At 41.4% G+C, this 19,326-nt stretch overlaps 1 protein-coding gene across 1 annotated transcript in view; it reads right to left on the bottom strand.

The window, feature by feature from the left end:
- Positions 1-18,969, bottom strand: part of Noc3 (Nucleolar complex protein 3) — an 85,590-nt gene extending 66,621 nt beyond the window's left edge. The window contains exons 1-5 of the mRNA XM_071666574.1: positions 18,783-18,969; positions 12,045-12,300; positions 11,249-11,303; positions 5,868-6,031; positions 579-769 (exon numbers count right to left, since the gene is read on the bottom strand). Coding sequence (XP_071522675.1) covers positions 579-769; positions 5,868-6,031; positions 11,249-11,303; positions 12,045-12,300; positions 18,783-18,788 — 672 coding nt within the window. The 5' untranslated portion in view covers positions 18,789-18,969. The remainder of the gene's footprint in view (positions 1-578; positions 770-5,867; positions 6,032-11,248; positions 11,304-12,044; positions 12,301-18,782) is intronic.
- Positions 18,970-19,326: the final 357 nt, after the last annotated feature.

Here is a 19,326-nt window from a genome sequence, read left to right as displayed (position 1 = left end):
TCACACACCCCTGCCACAGACTGACCTTCACTGGGAACCAACCACTCTCCTCTCTTCCTTTTCATATGCATGCCTTTTAATCACCCCCCCACCCCACTCCATATATATATTCACCATTCACCACATCAGAGGTAGCATCAAGAACAGATGACAGAGCCTTCGAGGATAAATTCCTCACTTGGCCCCCTTCTCTGCTCCATCTTTAAGCAGAGCAGAACAGGAGGGAAAGATTGCCAATCCCTCGCTCCCACCCCTTTTAGTCGCCTACTATGAAACGCAGGGAACACATGAGCGGTATTCTTTCTCCCCTATCCCAAGGGATAGCACTGATATATAACAGAGGTACTGAATTGTTCACATTACCAGGACAGTTTCTCAACTAGTTCATTACGAGTATAATTTGCCAGCTGCATCTATGGATTCTTGAAAGCATAATATTCTTTTTTTAGGCTTAGCTACCCAACAGCAATAAAACCAACTTCTACGGAAAACAAAGTTTTCTAGTAAACAGGCATGCGAGAAGGAATCTATTCACTTATACATTTACCACGTATATAAACAAAACCAGTATTGCTTACTTTGTTCTCTGGCTCAAGAAGAAAGTTGGAAGCTAAACAACCAATAGCAATCTTCTTTTCCTCTAAATTTCTCTGTCTTTCTACCATGAAATCCACAGCTGATTTTTCTTTTGGCATTTCCTCCGTTTCTTCCTCCTCTTTTTCTTCCTCTATTGATGGTAGCAGCTCATCCTCAGCCATGCTGACTTTCTCTGTGAAGAATATCTTCTCAAAATCACTCAAAAGACACAATGAGGAGAGACAGAAGGAAAGGTTGAGGTGAGTAGCAAGAGAGAGATCGAGACTACCAACCAAAGAGTGCCTAGAATGAGATTTTGCCAAAAGGCAGGGCATGTATGTAATGTTCACTGCAAATCTTACATAAACCTTTCCACTTTTAATGGCGAGTATTGTCTAAACTGATGATCACTCAGTGAAAATAAAAATCTACATTTTCACCACTCAAAGAATATTTATATATCATGTTATTGAAGAAAATATCCAAAACAGCAGTATATTTCCCACAATGTACACTGGTGTGGCTGGGTGTTGAGCTCAGCACAGATACTCCATACATCTTGTAAGTATACATGTCTAGGTTTTTTCTGGGGGTCATTCCATCCTATATACACCTAAACACATTATACACTTTGCCTCCTACCTAGCCACTCTCCATCCCCTCATCCATGAACCCCATCGTTATACTTTTAGCAAACGAAACCTCCACATATGAGTGTACAGTAGAATACATATGCGACAGGAAACCAGTCAATGAATATGCAACGGGTTTAAACATTCTTGATCAGATTCTGTTGGTTCATCAGAAATACATCTATCACTTGTCCTAAGAAGCAATGTTGACACTGTTACTCAGAAAGATTACACAAGCTTAACATGTGTATATGTTAATATGTATATGTACATATCTGTGCATATATGGACTTTATGTGTATATGAGTGGATGGGCCAATTCTTCGTCTGTTTCCTGTCACTTCCTTGCTGACGCGGGAAACAGAGATTATGAAATATATATATATATATTTTCATTATACTCTGTCGCTGTCTCCAGCATCAGCGAGGTAGCACAAGGAAACAGACTAAAGAATGGCCCAACCCGCCCACATACATAATGTATATACATACACGTCCACACACACACATATACATACCTATACATTTCAATGTATACATATATATACATACATACACAGACACATACATATATACACATATACATAATTCATAATTTACCAGGAATACTCAACAAACTTATACCTCTGTAATTTGAGCACTCACTCTTATCCCCTTTGCCTTTGTACAATGGCACTATGCACGCATTCCGCCAATCCTCAGGCACCTCACCATGAGTCATACATACATTAAATAACCTTACCAACCAGTCAATAATACAGTCACCCCCTTTTTTAATAAATTCCACTGCAATACCATCCAAACCTGCTGACTTGCCGGCTTTCATCTTCCACAAAGCTTTTACTACCTCTTCTCTGTTTACCAAATCATTTTCCCTAACCCTCTCACTTTGCACACCACCTTAACCAAAACACCCTGTATCTGCCACTCTATCATCAAACACATTCAACAAACCTTCAAAATACTCACTCTACCTCCTTCTCACATCACCACTACTTGTTATCACCTCCCCATTTGCGCCCTTCACTGAAGTTCCCATTTGCTCCCTTGTCTTACACACTTTATTTACCTCCTTCCAGAACATCTTTTTATTCTCCCTAAAATTTAATGATACTCTCTCACCCCAACTCTCATTTGCCCTCTTTTTCACCTCTTGCACCTTTCTCTTGACCTCCTGTCTCTTTCTTTTATACATCTCCCACTCAATTGCATTTTTTCCCTGCAAAAATCGTCCAAATGCCTCTCTCTTCTCTTTCACTAATAATCTTACTTCTTCATCCCACCACTCACTACCCTTTCTAATCAACCCACCTCCCACTCTTCTCATGCCACAAGCATCCCTTGCGCAATCCATCACTGATTCCCTAAATACATCCCATTCCTCCCCCACTCCCCTTACTTCCATTGTTCTCACCTTTTTCCATTCTGTACTCAGTCTCTCCTGGTACTTCCTCACACAAGTCTCCTTCCCAAGCTCACTTACTCTCACCACCCTCTTCACCCCAACATTCACTCTTCTTTTCTGAAAATCCATACAAATCTTCACCTTAGCCTCCACAAGATAATGATCAGACATCCCTCCAGCTGCACCTCTCAGCACATTAACATCCAAAAGTTTGTTGAGTATTCCTGGTAAATTATATGGGATGGGTATTGATTGAGAGGGTGAAGGCATGTACAGAGCATCAGATTGGGGAAGAGCAGTGTGGTTTCAGAAGTGCTAGAGGGTGTGTGGATCAGGTGCTTGCTTTGAAGAATGTATGTGAGAAATACTTAGAAAAGCAAATGGATTTCTATGTAGCATTTATGGATCTGGAGAAGGCATATGATAGAGTTGATAGAGATGCTCTGTGGAAGGTATTAAGAATATATGGTGTGGGAGGCAAGTTGTTAGAAGCAGTGAAAAGTTTTTATCGAGGATGTAAGGCATGTGTACGTGTAGGAAGAGAGGAAAGTGATTGGTTCTCAGTGAATGTAGGTTTGCGGCAGGGGTGTGTGATGTCTCCATGGTCGTTTAATTTGTTTATGGATGGGGTTGTTAGGGAGGTGAATGCAAGAGTTTTGGAAAGAGGGGAAAGTATGAAGTCTGTTGGGGATGAGAGAGCTTGGGAAGTGAGTCAGTTGTTGTTCGCTGATGATACAGCGCTGGTGGCTGATTCATGTGAGAAACTGCAGAAGCTGGTGACTGAGTTTGGTAAAGTGTGTGAAAGAAGAAAGTTAAGAGTAAATGTGAATAAGAGCAAGGTTATTAGGTACAGTAGGGTTGAGGGTCAAGTCAATTGGGAGGTAAGTTTGAATGGAGAAAAAACTGGAGGAAGTAAAGTGTTTTAGATATCTGGGAGTGGATCTGGCAGCGGATGGAACCATGGAAGCGGAAGTGGATCATAGGATGGGGGAGGGGGCGAAAATCCTGGGAGCCTTGAAGAATGTGTGGAAGTCGAGAACATTATCTCGGAAAGCAAAAATGAGTACGTTTGAAGGAATAGTGGTTCCACCAATGTTGTATGGTTGCGAGGCGTGGGCTATGGATAGAGTTGTGCGCAGGAGGATGGATGTGCTGGAAATGAGATGTTTGAGGACAATGTGTGGTGTGAGGTGGTTTGATCGAGTAAGTAACGTAAGGGTAAGAGAGATGTGTGGAAATAAAAAGAGCGTGGTTGAGATAGCAGAAGAGGGTGTTTTGAAATGGTTTGGGCATATGGAGAGAATGAGTGAGGAAAGATTGACCAAGAGGATATATGTGTCGGAGGTGGAGGGAATGAGGAGAAGTGGGAGACCAAATTGGAGGTGGAAAGATGGAGTGAAAAAGATTTTGTGTGATCGGGGCCTGAACATGCAGGAGGGTGAAAGGAGGGCAAGGAATAGAGTGAATTGGATCGATGTGGTATACCGGGGTTGACGTGCTGTCAGTGGATTGAATCAGGGCATGTGAAGCGTCTGGGGTAAACCATGGAAAGCTGGGTAGGTATGTATATTTGCGTGTGTGGACGTATGTATATACATGTGTATGGGGGTGGGTTGGGCCATTTCTTTTGTCTGTTTCCTTGCGCTACCTCGCAAAAGCGGGAGACAGCGGGGAAAAAAAAAAAAAAAATAATTCATACTTTCTACCTTTATTCATTACGGTCACCACCCCGCCACACATGAAATCAAAACCCCCTACCACCTGCATGTGCAAGAGGTAGCGCTAGGAAAAGACGACAAAGGCCACATTCATTCACACTCAGTCTCTAGCTGTTATGTGTAATGCCCCAAAACCACAGCTCCCTATCCACATCCAGGCCCCACAGACCTTTCCATGGTTTACCCAAGTCGCTTCACATGCCCTAATTCAGTCCACTGACAGCACATCAACCCTGGTATACGACATTGTTCCAATTCACTCTATTCCTTGCACGCCTTTCACCCTCCTGTATGTTTAGGCCCCGATCGCTCAAAATCTTTTTCACTCCCTCCTTCCACCTCCAATTTGGTCTCCCGATTCTCCTTCTTTCCTCCACCTCTGACATATGTCCTCTTTGTCAATCTTTCCTCATTCAATTTCTCCATATGTCCAAAACATTCAACACACCCTCTTCTGCTCTCTCAACCATACTCTTTTTATTTCCACACATCTCTCTTACCCTTACATTACTTACTTCACACCACATATTTTCCTCAAACATTTCATTTCTAACACATCCACCCTATCTATAGCCCATGCTTCACAACCATAAAACATTGTTGGAACTACTATTCCTTCAAACATACCCATTTTTGCTCTCCGAGATCATGTTCTCTCCTTCCACACATTTTTCATCGCTCCCAGAACCTTCTCACCCCTTCCCCACCCTGTGACTCACTTCTGCTTCCATGGTTCCATTCACTGCTAAGTCCATTTCCAGATACCTAAAACACTTCACTTCCTCCAATTTTAGTCTATTCAAACTTACATCCCAATTAACTTGTCTCTCAACCCTACTGATCTTAATAACCTTACTCTTGTTCACATTTACTCTCCACTTTCTCCTTTCACACACTTTTCCAATCTATCACCAACCTCTGCAGTTTCTCATACGAATCTGCAACTAAAACTGTATCATTGGCGAACAACTGACTCACTTCCCAGGCCCTCTCATCCACAACAGACTGCATACTCACCCCTCTCACCAAAACTCTTGCATTTACCTCCCTAACCATCCCATCAACATATATACATACACATATATAACCATATACATATGTACACACGTACATATTCATCCTTGCTTGCCTTCATCCATTCCCGGCACTAACCCGCCCCACAGGAAACAGCATTGCTGCCCCCTGCTTCAACGAGGTAGGGCCAGGAAAGCAGACAAAAAGGCCACACTCATTCACACTCAGTCTTTAGCTATCAAGCGCAATGCACCAAAACCACAGCTCCCTGTTCACATCCAAAGGCCCCACAGACCTTTCCAAGGGGTAACCAGACATTTCACAAACATGAGGGAAATCTTAAATTAATATATCTAAGCACAAAGAATTTCACTCTACTCAAGTGGATTTATCAATTCATGATCCAGATTTAAGAGTTGGTTCTAATCAAACCTCAAGCTCTTTACCAACTCAGAAACACTATACTACACCCAGATACTTATTTAAATACAGTAAGTTTTCAAAACTGAATCCTCCACCAACCTTTGACTTCAATGTATCTTGGGACAATGCCTTGTTCAGTCTTGTATGGGAGCAATTCTTTCATGTTTTCGCCCTTGTCTTTGTCAAAGCTCCGCACTTCATTCTCAAGTGCCTCAAGACAGCCATCATTCTCATCATCATCTATCTTCGTCTTTTTTGTTTTACTGAAAATAAAGATGAGTCCATCAAAAAGTATTTTCTTTCAAGACAGTGCACTTGAGATACAGTCCAAATTTCTTGGGTCTAGGCAGCATTCATAATGTTTCTATTCATAAGACACCAATATCTTGAGCAGGTTTAAAAATGTTATATGTTGGTAATAAATGCAAAAATATACATGACAAACTCCCAAAAAGGTATATATCTATATATATCCTAATTTTTTTTTTTTTTTAACTTTCTAAAATGGGAAACAGAAGAAGGAGTCACGCGGGGAGTGCTCATCCTCCTTGAAAGCTCAGACTGGGGTGTCTAAATGTGTGTGGATGTAACCAAGATGTGAAAAAAGGAGAGATAGGTAGTATGTTTGAGGAAAGGAACCTGGCTGTTTTGGCTCTGAGTGAAACGAAGCTCAAGGGTAAAGGGGAAGAGTGGTTTGGGAATGTCTTGGGAGTAAAGTCAGGGGTTAGTGAGAGGACAAGAGCAAGGGAAGGAGTAGCAATACTCCTGAAACAGGAGTTGTGGGAGTATGTGATAGAATGTAAGAAAGTAAATTCTCGATTAATATGGGTAAAACTGAAAGTTGATGGAGAGAGATGGGTGATTATTGGTGCATATGCACCTGGGCATGAGAAGAAAGATCATGAGAGGCAAGTGTTTTGGGAGCAGCTGAATGAGTTTGTTAGTGGTTTTGATGCACGAGACCGGGTTTTAGTCATGGGTGATTTGAATGCAAAGGTGAGTACTGTGGCAGTTGAGGGAATAATTGGTATACATGGGGTGTTCAGTGTTGTAAATGGAAATGGTGAAGAGCTTGTAGATTTATGTGCTGAAAAAGGACTGGTGATTGGGAATACCTGGTTTAAAAAGCGAGATATACATAAGTATACGTATGTAAGTAGGAGAGATGGCCAGAGAGCATTATTGGATTACGTGTTAATTGACAGGGCGCAAAAGAGAGACTTTTGGATGTTAATGTGCTGAGAGGTGCAACTGGAGGGATGTCTGATCATTATCTTGTGGAGGCTAAGGTGAAGATTTGTATGGGTTTTCAGAAAAGAAGAGTGAATGTTGGGGTGAAGAGGGTGGTGAGAGTAAGTGAGCTTGGGAAGGAGACTTGTGTGAGGAAGTACCAGGAGAGACTGAGTACAGAATGGAAAAAGGTGAGAACAATGGAAGTTAGGGGAGTGGGGGAGGAATGGGATGTATTTAGGGAATCAGTGATGGATTGCGCAAAAGATGCTTGTGGCATGAGAAGAGTGGGAGGTGGGTTGATTAGAAAGGGTAGTGAGTGGTGGGATGAAGAAGTAAGATTATTAGTGAAAGAGAAGAGAGAGGCATTTGGACGATTTTTGCAGGGAAAAAATGCAATTGAGTGCGAGATGTATAAAAGAAAGAGACAGGAAGTCAAGAGAAAGGTGCAAGAGGTGAAAAAGAGGGCAAATGAGAGTTGGGGTGAGAGAGTATCATTAAATTTTAGGGAGAATAAAAAGATGTTCTGGAAGGAGGTAAATAAAGTGCGTAAGACAAGGGAGCAAATGGGAACTTCAGTGAAGGGCACAAATGGGGAGGTGATAACAAGTAGTGGTGATGTGAGAAGGAGATGGAGTGAGTATTTTGAAGGTTTGTTGAATGTGTTTGATGATAGAGTGGCAGATATAGGGTGTTTTGGTCGAGGTGGTGTGCAAAGTGAGAGGGTTAGGGAAAATGATTTGGTAAACAGAGAAGAGGTAGTAAAAGCTTTGCGGAAGATGAAAGCCGGCAAGGCAGCAGGTTTGGATGGTATTGCAGTGGAATTTATTAAAAAAGGGGGTGACTGTATTATTGACTGGTTGGTAAGGTTATTTAATGTATGTATGACTCATGGTGAGGTGCCTGAGGATTGGCGGAATGTGTTCATAGTGCCATTGTACAAAGGCAAAGGGGATAAGAGTGAGTGCTCAAATTACAGAGGTTTAAGTTTGTTGAGTATTCCTGGTAAATTATATGGGAGGGTATTGATTGAGAGGGTGAAGGCATGTACGGAGCATCAGATTGGGGAAGAGCAGTGTGGTTTCAGAAGTGGTAGAGGATGTGTGGATCTGGTGTTTGCTTTGAAGAATGTATGTGAGAAATACTTAGAAAAGCAAATGGATTTCTATGTAGCATTTATGGATCTGGAGAAGGCATATGATAGAGTTGATAGAGATGCTCTGTGGAAGGTATTAAGAATATATGGTGTGGGAGGCAAGTTGTTAGAAGCAGTGAAAAGTTTTTATCGAGGATGTAAGGCATGTGTACATGTAGGAAGAGAGGAAAGTGATTGGTTCTCAGTGAATGTAGATTTGCGGCAGGGGTGTGTGATGTCTCCATGGTTGTTTAATTTGTTTATGGATGGGGTTGTTAGGGAGGTGAAGGCAAGAGTTTTGGAAAGAGGGGCAAGTATGAAGTCTGTTGGGGATGAGAGAGCTTGGGAAGTGAGTCAGTTGTTGTTCGCTGATGATACAGCGCTGGTGGCTGATTCATGTGAGAAACTGCAGAAGCTGGTGACTGAGTTTGGTAAAGTGTGTGAAAGAAGAAAGTTAAGAGTAAATGTGAATAAGAGCAAGGTTATTAGGTACAGTAGGGTTGAGGGTCAAGTCAACTGGGAGGTAAGTTTGAATGGAGAAAAACTGGAGGAAGTAAAGCGTTTTAGATATCTGGGAGTGGATCTGGCAGCGGATGGAACCATGGAAGCGGAAGTGGATCATAGGGTGGGGGAGGGGGCGAAAATCCTGGGAGCCTTGAAGAATGTGTGGAAGTCGAGAACATTATCTCGGAGAGCAAAAATGGGTATGTTTGAAGGAATAGTGGTTCCAACAATGTTGTATGGTTGTGAGGCGTGGGCTATGGATAGAGTTGTGCGCAGGAGGATGGATGTGCTGGAAATGAGATGTTTGAGGACAATGTGTGGTGTGAGGTGGTTTGATCGAGTAAGTAACGTAAGGGTAAGAGAGATGTGTGGAAATAAAAAGAGCATGGTTGAGAGAGCAGAAAAGGGTGTTTTGAAATGGTTTGGGCACATGGAGAGAATGAGTGAGGAAAGATTGACCAAGAGGATATATGTGTCGGAGGTGGAGGGAACGAGGAGAAGTGGGAGACCAAATTGGAGGTGGAAAGATGGAGTGAAAAAGGTTTTGTGTGATCGGGGCCTGAACATGCAGGAGGGTGAAAGGAGGGCAAGGAATAGAGTGAATTGGATCGATGTGGTATACCGGGGTTGACATGCTGTCAGTGGATTGAATCAGGGCATGTGAAGCGTCTGGGGTAAACCATGGAAAGCTGTGTAGGTATGTATATTTGCGTGTGTGGACGTATGTATATACATGTGTATGGGGGTGGGTTGGGCCATTTCTTTTGTCTGTTTCCTTGCGCTACCTCGCAAACGCGGGAGACAGCGGAAAAAAAAAAAATCCTAAATACAGGATGTTTTTATTTATATTTTTTTATTATACTTTGTCGCTGTCTCCCGCGTTTGCGAGGTAGCGCAAGGAAACAGACGAAAGAAATGGCCCAAACCCCCCCCCATACACATGTATATACATACGTCCACACACGCAAATATACATACCTACACAGCTTTCCATGGTTTACCCCAGACGCTTCACATGCCCTGATTCAATCCACTGACAGCATGTCAACCCCGGTATACCACATCGATCCAATTCACTCTATTCCTTGCCCTCCTTTCACCCTCCTGCATGTTCAGGCCCCGATCACACAAAATCTTTTTCACTCCATCTTTCCACCTCCAATTTGGTCTCCCTCTTCTCCTTGTTCCCTCCACCTCCGACACATATATCCTCTTGGTCAATCTTTCCTCACTCATCCTCTCCATGTGCCCAAACCACTTCAAAACACCCTCTTCTGCTCTCTCAACCACGCTCTTTTTATTTCCACACATCTCTCTTACCCTTACGTTACTTACTCGATCAAACCACCTCACACCACACATTGTCCTCAAACATCTCATTTCCAGCACATCCATCCTCCTGCGCACAACTCTATCCATAGCCCACGCCTCGCAACCATACAACATTGTTGGAACCACTATTCCTTCAAACATATCCATTTTTGCTTTCCGAGATAATGTTCTCGACTTCCACACATTCTTCAAGGCCCCCAGGATTTTCGCCCCCTCCCCCACCCTATGATCCACTTCCGCTTCCATGGTTCCATCCGCTGCCAGATCCACTCCCAGATATCTAAAACACTTCACTTCCTCCAGTTTTTCTCCATTCAAACTCACCTCCCAATTGACTTGACCCTCAACCCTACTGTACCTAATAACCTTGCTCTTATTCACATTTACTCTTAACTTTCTTCTTCCACACACTTTTCCAAACTCAGTCACCAGCTTCTGCAGTTTCTCACGTGAATCAGCCACCAGCGCTTTATCATCAGCGAACAACAACTGACTCACTTCCCAAGCTCTCTCATCCCCAACAGACTTCATACTTGCCCCTCTTTCCAAAACTCTTGCATTTACCTCCCTAACAACCCCATCCATAAACAAATTAAACAACCATGGAGACATCACACACCCCTGCCGCAAACCTACATTCACTGAGAACCAATCACTTTCCTCTCTTCCTACACGTACACATGCCTTACATCCTCGATAAAAACTTTTCACTGCTTCTAACAACTTTCCTCCCACACCATATATTCTTAATACCTTCCACAGAGCATCTCTATCAACTCTATCATATGCCTTCTCCAGATCCATAAATGCTACATACAAATCCATTTGCTTTTCTAAGTATTTCTCACATACATTCTTCAAAGCAAACACCTGATCCACACATCCTCTACCACTTCTGAAACCACACTGCTCTTCCCCAATCTGATGCTCTGTACATGCCTTCACCCTCTAAATCAATACCCTCCCATATAATTTACCAGGAATACTCAACAAACTTATACCTCTGTAATTTGAGCACTCACTCTTATCCCCTTTGCCTTTGTACAATGGCACTATGCACGCATTCCGCCAATCCTCAGGCACCTCACCATGAGTCATACATACATTAAATAACCTTACCAACCAGTCAACAATACAGTCATCCCCTTTTTTAATAAATTCCACTGCAATACCATCCAAACCTGCTGCCTTGCCGGCTTTCATCTTCCGCAAAGATGTAACATTAAATAAAAAAAAGGAAAGAAGAGAGCAACTGTAAGTTAACAATGTAAGCACTTACCTCTTTGCAAAGTATTCAAGGTCCTCAGGATCTATCATCTCCAACATATCCTCCCCTAAAATAGGAAAGAAAAGGTAAGCTCCAGTAACATTAGATGATTAAAAAATCTACACATACATTTATGATTTCTCAGGATAATTTATTAGGTAGACATATTAGGAAGAAGTTGTCATTCGGAAAATTAGACAGAGTCTCTGTAAACACAGTGCCAGAGGTGCTCTCTGTCTGTGGCCTGTTAAGGGTGAAGCACCAAAGGATAAGAAACAGAACTGGAGTTCATCAGTTATCGAGACTTTTTTGCCATGGCCACTCCCCTGAGTGAGTTCCCAAATGGGACTGGCTTCAGAGACAGAGACATACAGATAGACAGACTGATAGAATGATCTATATTACAAGTAATATTTTCATACTACATATCGTATATCTTTCTAAATCTCCATGCTCTCTTCTCCACATAAAAGGTGCATGCATCACCTATTTCAAACTCTCTAGTTACTGATAATTTTCAATGTATCTTAGGAGATCTGAAAATAATAACCATACTTGAAGCATCTCCCAAAACATTCCCTGTTCTTATTGAACCTTATCCTCACTGAAACAACTGCCGTTTACATCAAGTACTATGGTGCACACGGCATTAAATGAAGAAACCACCCACCCAAAAAGAGTTAAAGAAAAAAGATAGAGAATGAGGAAGATTCTTGAAAGAGCACATTCAAGAGGATTTTCAACTACAGTATCACGAATCATTCTGACCACTTTAAAGTATTCTGGTAAAAAAAAATAATTACATTACCTGTAACCTCAGCATGAAGGGGATAGATTTCCTCTTCAGAAGCATATTTTTCTTTCAACTTTTCCATCTTCCTTCTCTTGTTATGGAGTTCAGTATACATCAATTTTCTTTTTTCCTTCCTTGCTATCTTCCTCTTTTTTCTCTCAGCTTCTGTGAGCTCTCCCCGCTTGGATCTTTTCAAACTCTGTATGTTGGCCATCTTGAACACTGACAGTCCTTTTTTCTTGGTTTTTTTGGCCAATTTCTTACCACGCTTCTGTAGGGAGGAAGATGTACTATCCTTAATCAGTCAAATCCAAACACAAAATTTTCATAAACTGGATTATTAAACTAGATCTTACGTTTTAAATATCAATGCTGGTATACAGATGAAGTGAGCAAAAGCTTTTCTAACTTTTAACTGGTGCAATATAACACAATAATAATAACAATAATTCTCCCTGGGGATAGGGGATTAAGAATACTTCCCACGTATTCCCTGCGTGTCGTAGAAGCGACTAAAAGGGGAGGGAGCAGGGGGGCTGGAAATCCTCCCCTCTCTTTTTTTTTTTTTTAATTTTCCAAAAGAAGGAACAGAGGGGGCCAGGTGAGGATATTCCAAAAAAGGCCCAGTCCTCTGTTCTTAACACTACCTTGCTAACGCGGGAAATGGCGAATAGTTTAAAAGAAATAAAAGAAAGAATAACAATAATAATAATAATAATAATAATAATAAAAAATCTGAAGTAGACAACACTTGACTATGCATTTATAAAACAGGCAATCAATAAATACATGCACCTCTGACCTGTTAAGACACCAAAGCAGTGCAAACATAATGAAATGGGAAGTGCAGCTAATGGAAAGAGAGAGGGCTCTCTTCATTAGCCTACAAAAGCTGACCAATTATAAATAAAGTTGACTCAAATCTTCCAATAGGATATTCACTGCCTTGGCTAACTGATAGACACCAGTCAACGACGATTTTGCTTCCGAAATATCATCCAATATAATCTGAGGGCACTGACTGTCATGGAACACTTAAAATTTGAGATATTTCCCAAATAATGTTTGAAGATAAATCATAACAAACACAACAATGCATATAATGCAACACTATTAAAGCTGCTTGCTTTTCTAAGAAACAAACTACCCTATAATCATAACCTGCTACTGTCATTACACTGGATGTAAACTTATCAGGAGTAAAGCAGGTCCCACATTCATACTGCATCTTGACTGGTAAATCTTAGGAAACAAAATTATCACCACTCTCTACCAAGTTGGATTTAATGAAGAACTTTGTTCAATTTCTGTATAAAGGGAGAGGGTTTTAATGTCAATGAACGAAAGTTTCCCCACTCTGGTCATGCAAAGGGAAGGAGTTTTTGTTCACTAAGAAGAAAAGTTACAGCAGATGTAGTCTGACAAAATCTTGGAACCTAGGGAACTCTGACCTTAGCAGTCTCTTGAAAAGCTGTGTCACAATTATCTTTGGCGAGAAGAAAGCTGAAAATATTCTTCAGCATGCAGAAACTTTACTGTAAAGCTATCATGGCTGTTAAAAGTCTCTACAATTCATTTACTTTCCTAATATCCTATGTAGTACTATACTACACTTATCACTAAAAATAGAGGCCAATAAATCATCAGTTTAGGATCACAGCGAAACTATGTTCATGTTCGCATAGGGTGATTTTGTTCTGTAATGTTAGGGTAATGTTTAGCAAATACAGTAAAAATTACAGAGCACAATTTGAAACCATGTACAGTATTCTATTCTTTGACATTAATTAATGTTACATGAGACAAATGAGAAAATTCTATATCAATAATCATCAATAAATACACTTTAAATCAATAAATACGTTCTACGTGTCGTAGAAGGCGACTAGAGGGGACGGGAGCGGAGGGGCCAGAAATCCTCCCCTCCTTGTATTTTAACTTTCTAAAAATGGGAAACAGAAGGAGTCAAGCGGGGAGTGCTCATCCTCCTCGTAGACTGAGATTGGGGTGTCTAATGTGTGTGGATGTAACCAAGATGTGAAAAAAGGAGAGATAGGTAGTATGTTTGAGGAAAGGAACCTGGATGTTTTGGCTCTGAGTGAAACGAAGCTCAAGGGTAAAGGGGAAGAGTGGTTTGGGAATGTCTTGGGAGTAAAGTTAGGGGTTGGTGAGAGGACAAGAGCAAGGGAAGGAGTAGCAGTACTCCTGAAACAGGAGTTGTGGGAGTATGTAACAGAATGTAAGAAAGTAAATTCTCGATTAATATGGGTAAAACTGAAAGTTGATGGAGAGAGATGGGTGATTATTGGTGCATATGCACCTGGGCATGAGAAGAAAGATCATGAGAGGCAGGTGTTTTGGGAGCAGCTGAATGAGTGTGTTAGTGGTTTTGATGCACAAGACCCGGTTATAGTGATGGGTGATTTGAATGCAAAGGTGAGTAATGTGGCAGTTGAGAGAATAATTGGTATACATGGGGTGTTCAGTGTTGTAAATGGAAATGGTGAAGAGCTTGTAGATTTATGTGCTGAAAAAGGACTGGTGATTGGGAATACCTTGTTTAAAAAGCGAGATATACATAAGTATACGTATGTAAGTAGGAGAGATGGCCAGAGAGCGTTATTGGATTACGTGTTAATTGAAAGGCACGCGAAAGAGAGACTTTTGGATGTTAATATGCTGAGAGGTGCAACTGGAGGGATGTCTGATCATTATCTTGTGGAGGCTAAGGTGAAGATTTGTATGGGTTTTCAGAAAAGAAGAGCGAATGTTGGGGTGAGGAGGGTGGTGAGAGTAAGTGAGCTTGGGAAGGAGACTTGTGTGAGGAAGTACCAGGAGAGACTGAGTACAGAATGGAAAAAGGTGAGAACAATGGAAGTAAGGGGAGTGGGGGAGGAATGGGATGTATTTAGGGAATCAGTGATGGAGTGCGCAAAAGATGCTTGTGGCATGAGAAGCGTGGGAGGTGGGTTGATTAGAAAGGGTAGTGAGTGGTGGGATGAAGAAGTAAGATTATTAGTGAAAGAGAAGAGAGAGGCATTTGGACGATTTTTGCAGGGAAAAAATGCAATTGAGTGCGAGATGTATAAAAGAAAGAGACAGGAGGTCAAGAGAAAGGTGCAAGAGGTGAAAAAGAGGGCAAATGAGAGTTGGGGCGAGAGAGTATCATTAAATTTTAGGGAGAATAAAAAGATGTTCTGGAAGGAAGTAAATAAAGTGCGTAAGACAAGGGAACAAATGGGAACTTCAGTGAAGGGCGCAAATGGGGAGGTGATAACAAGTAGTGGTGATGTGAGAAGGAGATGGAGTGAGTATTTTGAAAGTTTGTTGAATGTGTTTGGTGATAGAGTGGCAGATATAGGATGTTTTGGTCGAGGTGCTGTGCAAAGTGAGAGGGTTAGGGAAAATGATTTGGTAAACAGAGAAGAGGTAGTAAAAGCTTTGCAGAAGATGAAAGCCGGCAAGGCAGCAGGTTTGGATGGTATTGCAGTGGAATCTATCAAAAAGGGGGTGACTGTATTGTTGACTGGTTGGTAAGGTTATTTAATGTATGTATGACTCATGGTGAGGTGCCTGAGGATTGGCGGAATGCGTGCATAGTGCCATTGTACAAAGGCAAAGGGGATAAGAGTGAGTGCTCAAATTACAGAGGTGTAAGTTTGTTGAGTATTCCTGGTAAATTATATGGGAGGGTATTGATTGAGAGGGTGAGGGCATGTACAGAGCATCAGATTGGGGAAGAGCAGTGTGGTTTCAGAAGTGGTAGAGGATGTGTGGATCAGGTGTTTGCTTTGAAGAATGTATGTGAGAAATACTTAGAAAAGCAAATGGATTTGTATGTAGCATTTATGGATCTGGAGAAGGCATATGATAGAGTTGATAGAGATGCTCTGTGGAAGGTATTAAGAATATATGGTGTGGGAGGCAAGTTGTTAGAAGCAGTGAAAAGTTTTTATCGAGGATGTAAGGCATGTGTACGTGTAGGAAGAGAGGAAAGTGATTGGTTCTCAGTGAATGTAGGTTTGCAGCAGGGGTGTGTGACGTCTCCATGGTCGTTTAATTTGTTTATGGATGGGGTTGTTAGGGAGGTGAATGCAAGTGTTTTGGAAAGAGGGGCAAGTATGAAGTCTGTTGGGGATGAGAGAGCTTGGGAAGTGAGTCAGTTGTTGTTCACTGATGATACAGCGCTGGTGGCTGATTCATGTGAGAAACTGCAGAAGCTGGTGACTGAGTTTGGTAAAGTGTGTGAAAGAAGAAAGTTAAGAGTAAATGTGAATAAGAGCAAGGTTATTAGGTACAGTAGGGTTGAGGTCAAGTCAATTGGGAGGTAAGTTTGAATGGAGAAAAACTGGAGGAAGTAAAGTGTTTTAGATATCTGGAAGTGGATCTGGCAGTGGATGGAACAATGGAAGTGGAAGTGAATCATAGGATGGGGGAGGGGGAGAAAATCCTGGGAGCCTAGAAGAATGTGTGGAAGTCGAGAACATTATCTCGGAAAGCAAAAATGGGTATGTTTGAAGGAATAGTGGTTCCAACAATGTTGTATGGTTGCGAGGCGTGGGCTATGGATAGAGTTGTGCGGAGGAGGGTGGATGTGCTGGAAATGAGATGTTTGAGGACAATGTGTGGTGTGAGGTGGTTTGATCGAGTAAGTATTGTAAGGGTAAGAGAGATGTGTGGAAATAAAAAGAGCGTGGTTGAGAGAGCAGAAGAGGGTGTTTTGAAATGGTTTGGGTACATGGAGAGAATGAGTGAGGAAAGATTGACCAAGAGGATATGTGTCGGAAGTGGAGGGAACGAGGAGAAGTGGGAGACCAAATTGGAGGTGGAAAGATGGAGTGAAAAAGATTTTGAGTGATCGGGACCTGAACATGCAGGAGGGTGAAAGGCGGGCAAGGAATAGAGTGAATTGGATCGATGTGGTATACCGGGGTTGACGTGCTGTCAGTGGATTGAATCAGGGCATGTGAAGAGTCTGGGGTAAACCATGGAAAGTTGTGTGGGGCCTGGATGTGGAAAGGGAGCTGTGGTTTCGGGCATTATTGCATGACAGCTAGAGACAGAGTGTGAATGAATGGGGCCTTTGTTGTCTTTTCCTAGCGCTACCTCTCACACATGAGGGGGGAGGGGGATGGTATTCCCTGTGTGGCGAGGTGGCGATAAGAATGAATAAAGGCAGAGAGTGTGAATTGTGAGCATGGGTATATATGTATGTGTCTGTGTGTGTATATATATGTGTACATTGAGATGTATAAGTCTGTATATTTGCGTGTGTGGGCGTGTATGTATGTACGTGTGTATGGGGGTGAGGTTGGCCATTTCTTTCGTCTGTTTCCTTGCGCTACCTCGCAAACACGGGAGACAGCGACAAAGCAAAATAAATAAAAAAAATAAAACATCAATAAATCCACTTGCACATTAAATATATTACACAAGGTGTTCAAAATATTATTTATTCAATGGTGATTAATTTCCATACAATTTCTCAGATGAAAATTCAGTGAATTTGCAGAGGGACTTAAATAGGTTATCAGAATGGATGAGTACATGGAAAATGTAATTCAACATAAATAAATGCACAACACTTAGTGTGGGTAAAGACAGGACCACTGATTACGAACTGGACAATATTACTATTGGTAAAAAAGAATGCGAGAGATTTAGGGGCACTGGTGAGCAAGGATTTTAAGCCGTGGCAACAATGTATTAAAGTGTGAAACAAGGCTAATGGGATGTTATATATATTTCTTTTTCATACTTTGTCGCTGTCTCCCGCGTTAGCGAGGTAGTGCAAGGAAACAGACGAAAGAATGGCCCAACCCACCCACGTACACATGTATATACATACATGTCCACACACGCACATATACATACCTATACATTGTACGCATACATATATATACATACACAGACATATGCATACATACACAGGCACAAAATTCATACTTGCTGCCTTTTCTCATGTTACGGTTCATTAATAGAACTGTTAGCAATAACACTCGTAGGGTATAAATGCAACCTTATCTTGCATTGGTGTGACCATATTTGGACTATGCGGCACAGTTTTGGGCTCCATACTATGCAGCCGATATAGACTGTTTGAAAGTACATAGGCAAATGAAAAAAATGATCCCTAGAATTGGAAACATCACTTAGAATGGCGCCACCAGACAGAACAAGAAGTAATGGATTTAAATTAGAAAAAAAAAAAATAGATTCAGGTCGGATGTGGGTAAATCCTGGTTCACGAGTAGGGTAGTAGATTTATGGAACAAGTTACCCAATACAGTAGTGGAAGCTAAGTCTTTAATTAGCTTTAAACGAAGGTTGGAGGTTGACTGTAGGGGTGGACAGACACAGGACCTGCCTAGCATGGGCCGATAGGCCTCATGCAGTGTTCTCACTTCTTATGTCTTTTTTTTCTTTCAAAAACAGGTCTGAACTACCCCAGGCAGTCTTTTAACTACCGCACAGTGACAGTGATTAAACTTAGGAATACCAGGGCCTTGGAAAACCTCGCCATAAGCTTCACTTATGGCAACATACGCGCAACACCTGGATTTCCAGCATTGTTGCTGTTAACAGTATATTAGTATGGCCATAACTTGAACCAACCTGTCCCGTGAAATGGTGCCACTTTGACTACACCTGACATACACTCGAAAAGATCACATAATATAATTTTTCTAAAAAAAAAAAAAAAAATATACGATATTCAGTTGAAACCTCAACAGTTAACTACAATATACTTACCGCCATGATGTTGTTGTGGTGATGACGCTTCTTGGACTTACGGAGATTAAGTATATACACCCTTATAACCCAATTTCCTTTTACTTCTCGTAAAATTCAAGTGAAAATCAACGTCAACTGACAATTCACATGTTATGCCCACATTGCTGTACGGCCGGGCTCCTGGGGCGGCATGTTTTCCTAAGCGTTGGCTGTAGGTGATGAAACGATATATACTAAATACTGCTTTGGAATACGATAGATTATCTATAATTTCCTTTTGAAAAATACGAGATACAAATAAGATTCATAAATACAGGCAAATTCTTAATAAGAGTACTTAAAAGTCCATGATGTCGCTTCCCTACACCTCCAACCGTTGCATAGGAAATAATCACCGATTAAAAAGGGCCACAGTTCAAAGCGACCTGCAATATAAATATTTATTTCACTAGATTCTTAATAGATTTGAAGATAATTTCAATAGATTTCTACATATGTTTTTTTACTGTACATATTATTATCATCATTATTATTATCCTTGTCATGGCAGAATTATGATATC

This window comes from Panulirus ornatus, chromosome 11 (assembly GCF_036320965.1).
Source record: "Panulirus ornatus isolate Po-2019 chromosome 11, ASM3632096v1, whole genome shotgun sequence".
In the NCBI taxonomy this organism is placed as follows: Eukaryota; Metazoa; Arthropoda; class Malacostraca; order Decapoda; family Palinuridae; genus Panulirus; species Panulirus ornatus.
This window is presented reverse-complemented; position numbering and strand designations above follow the sequence as displayed.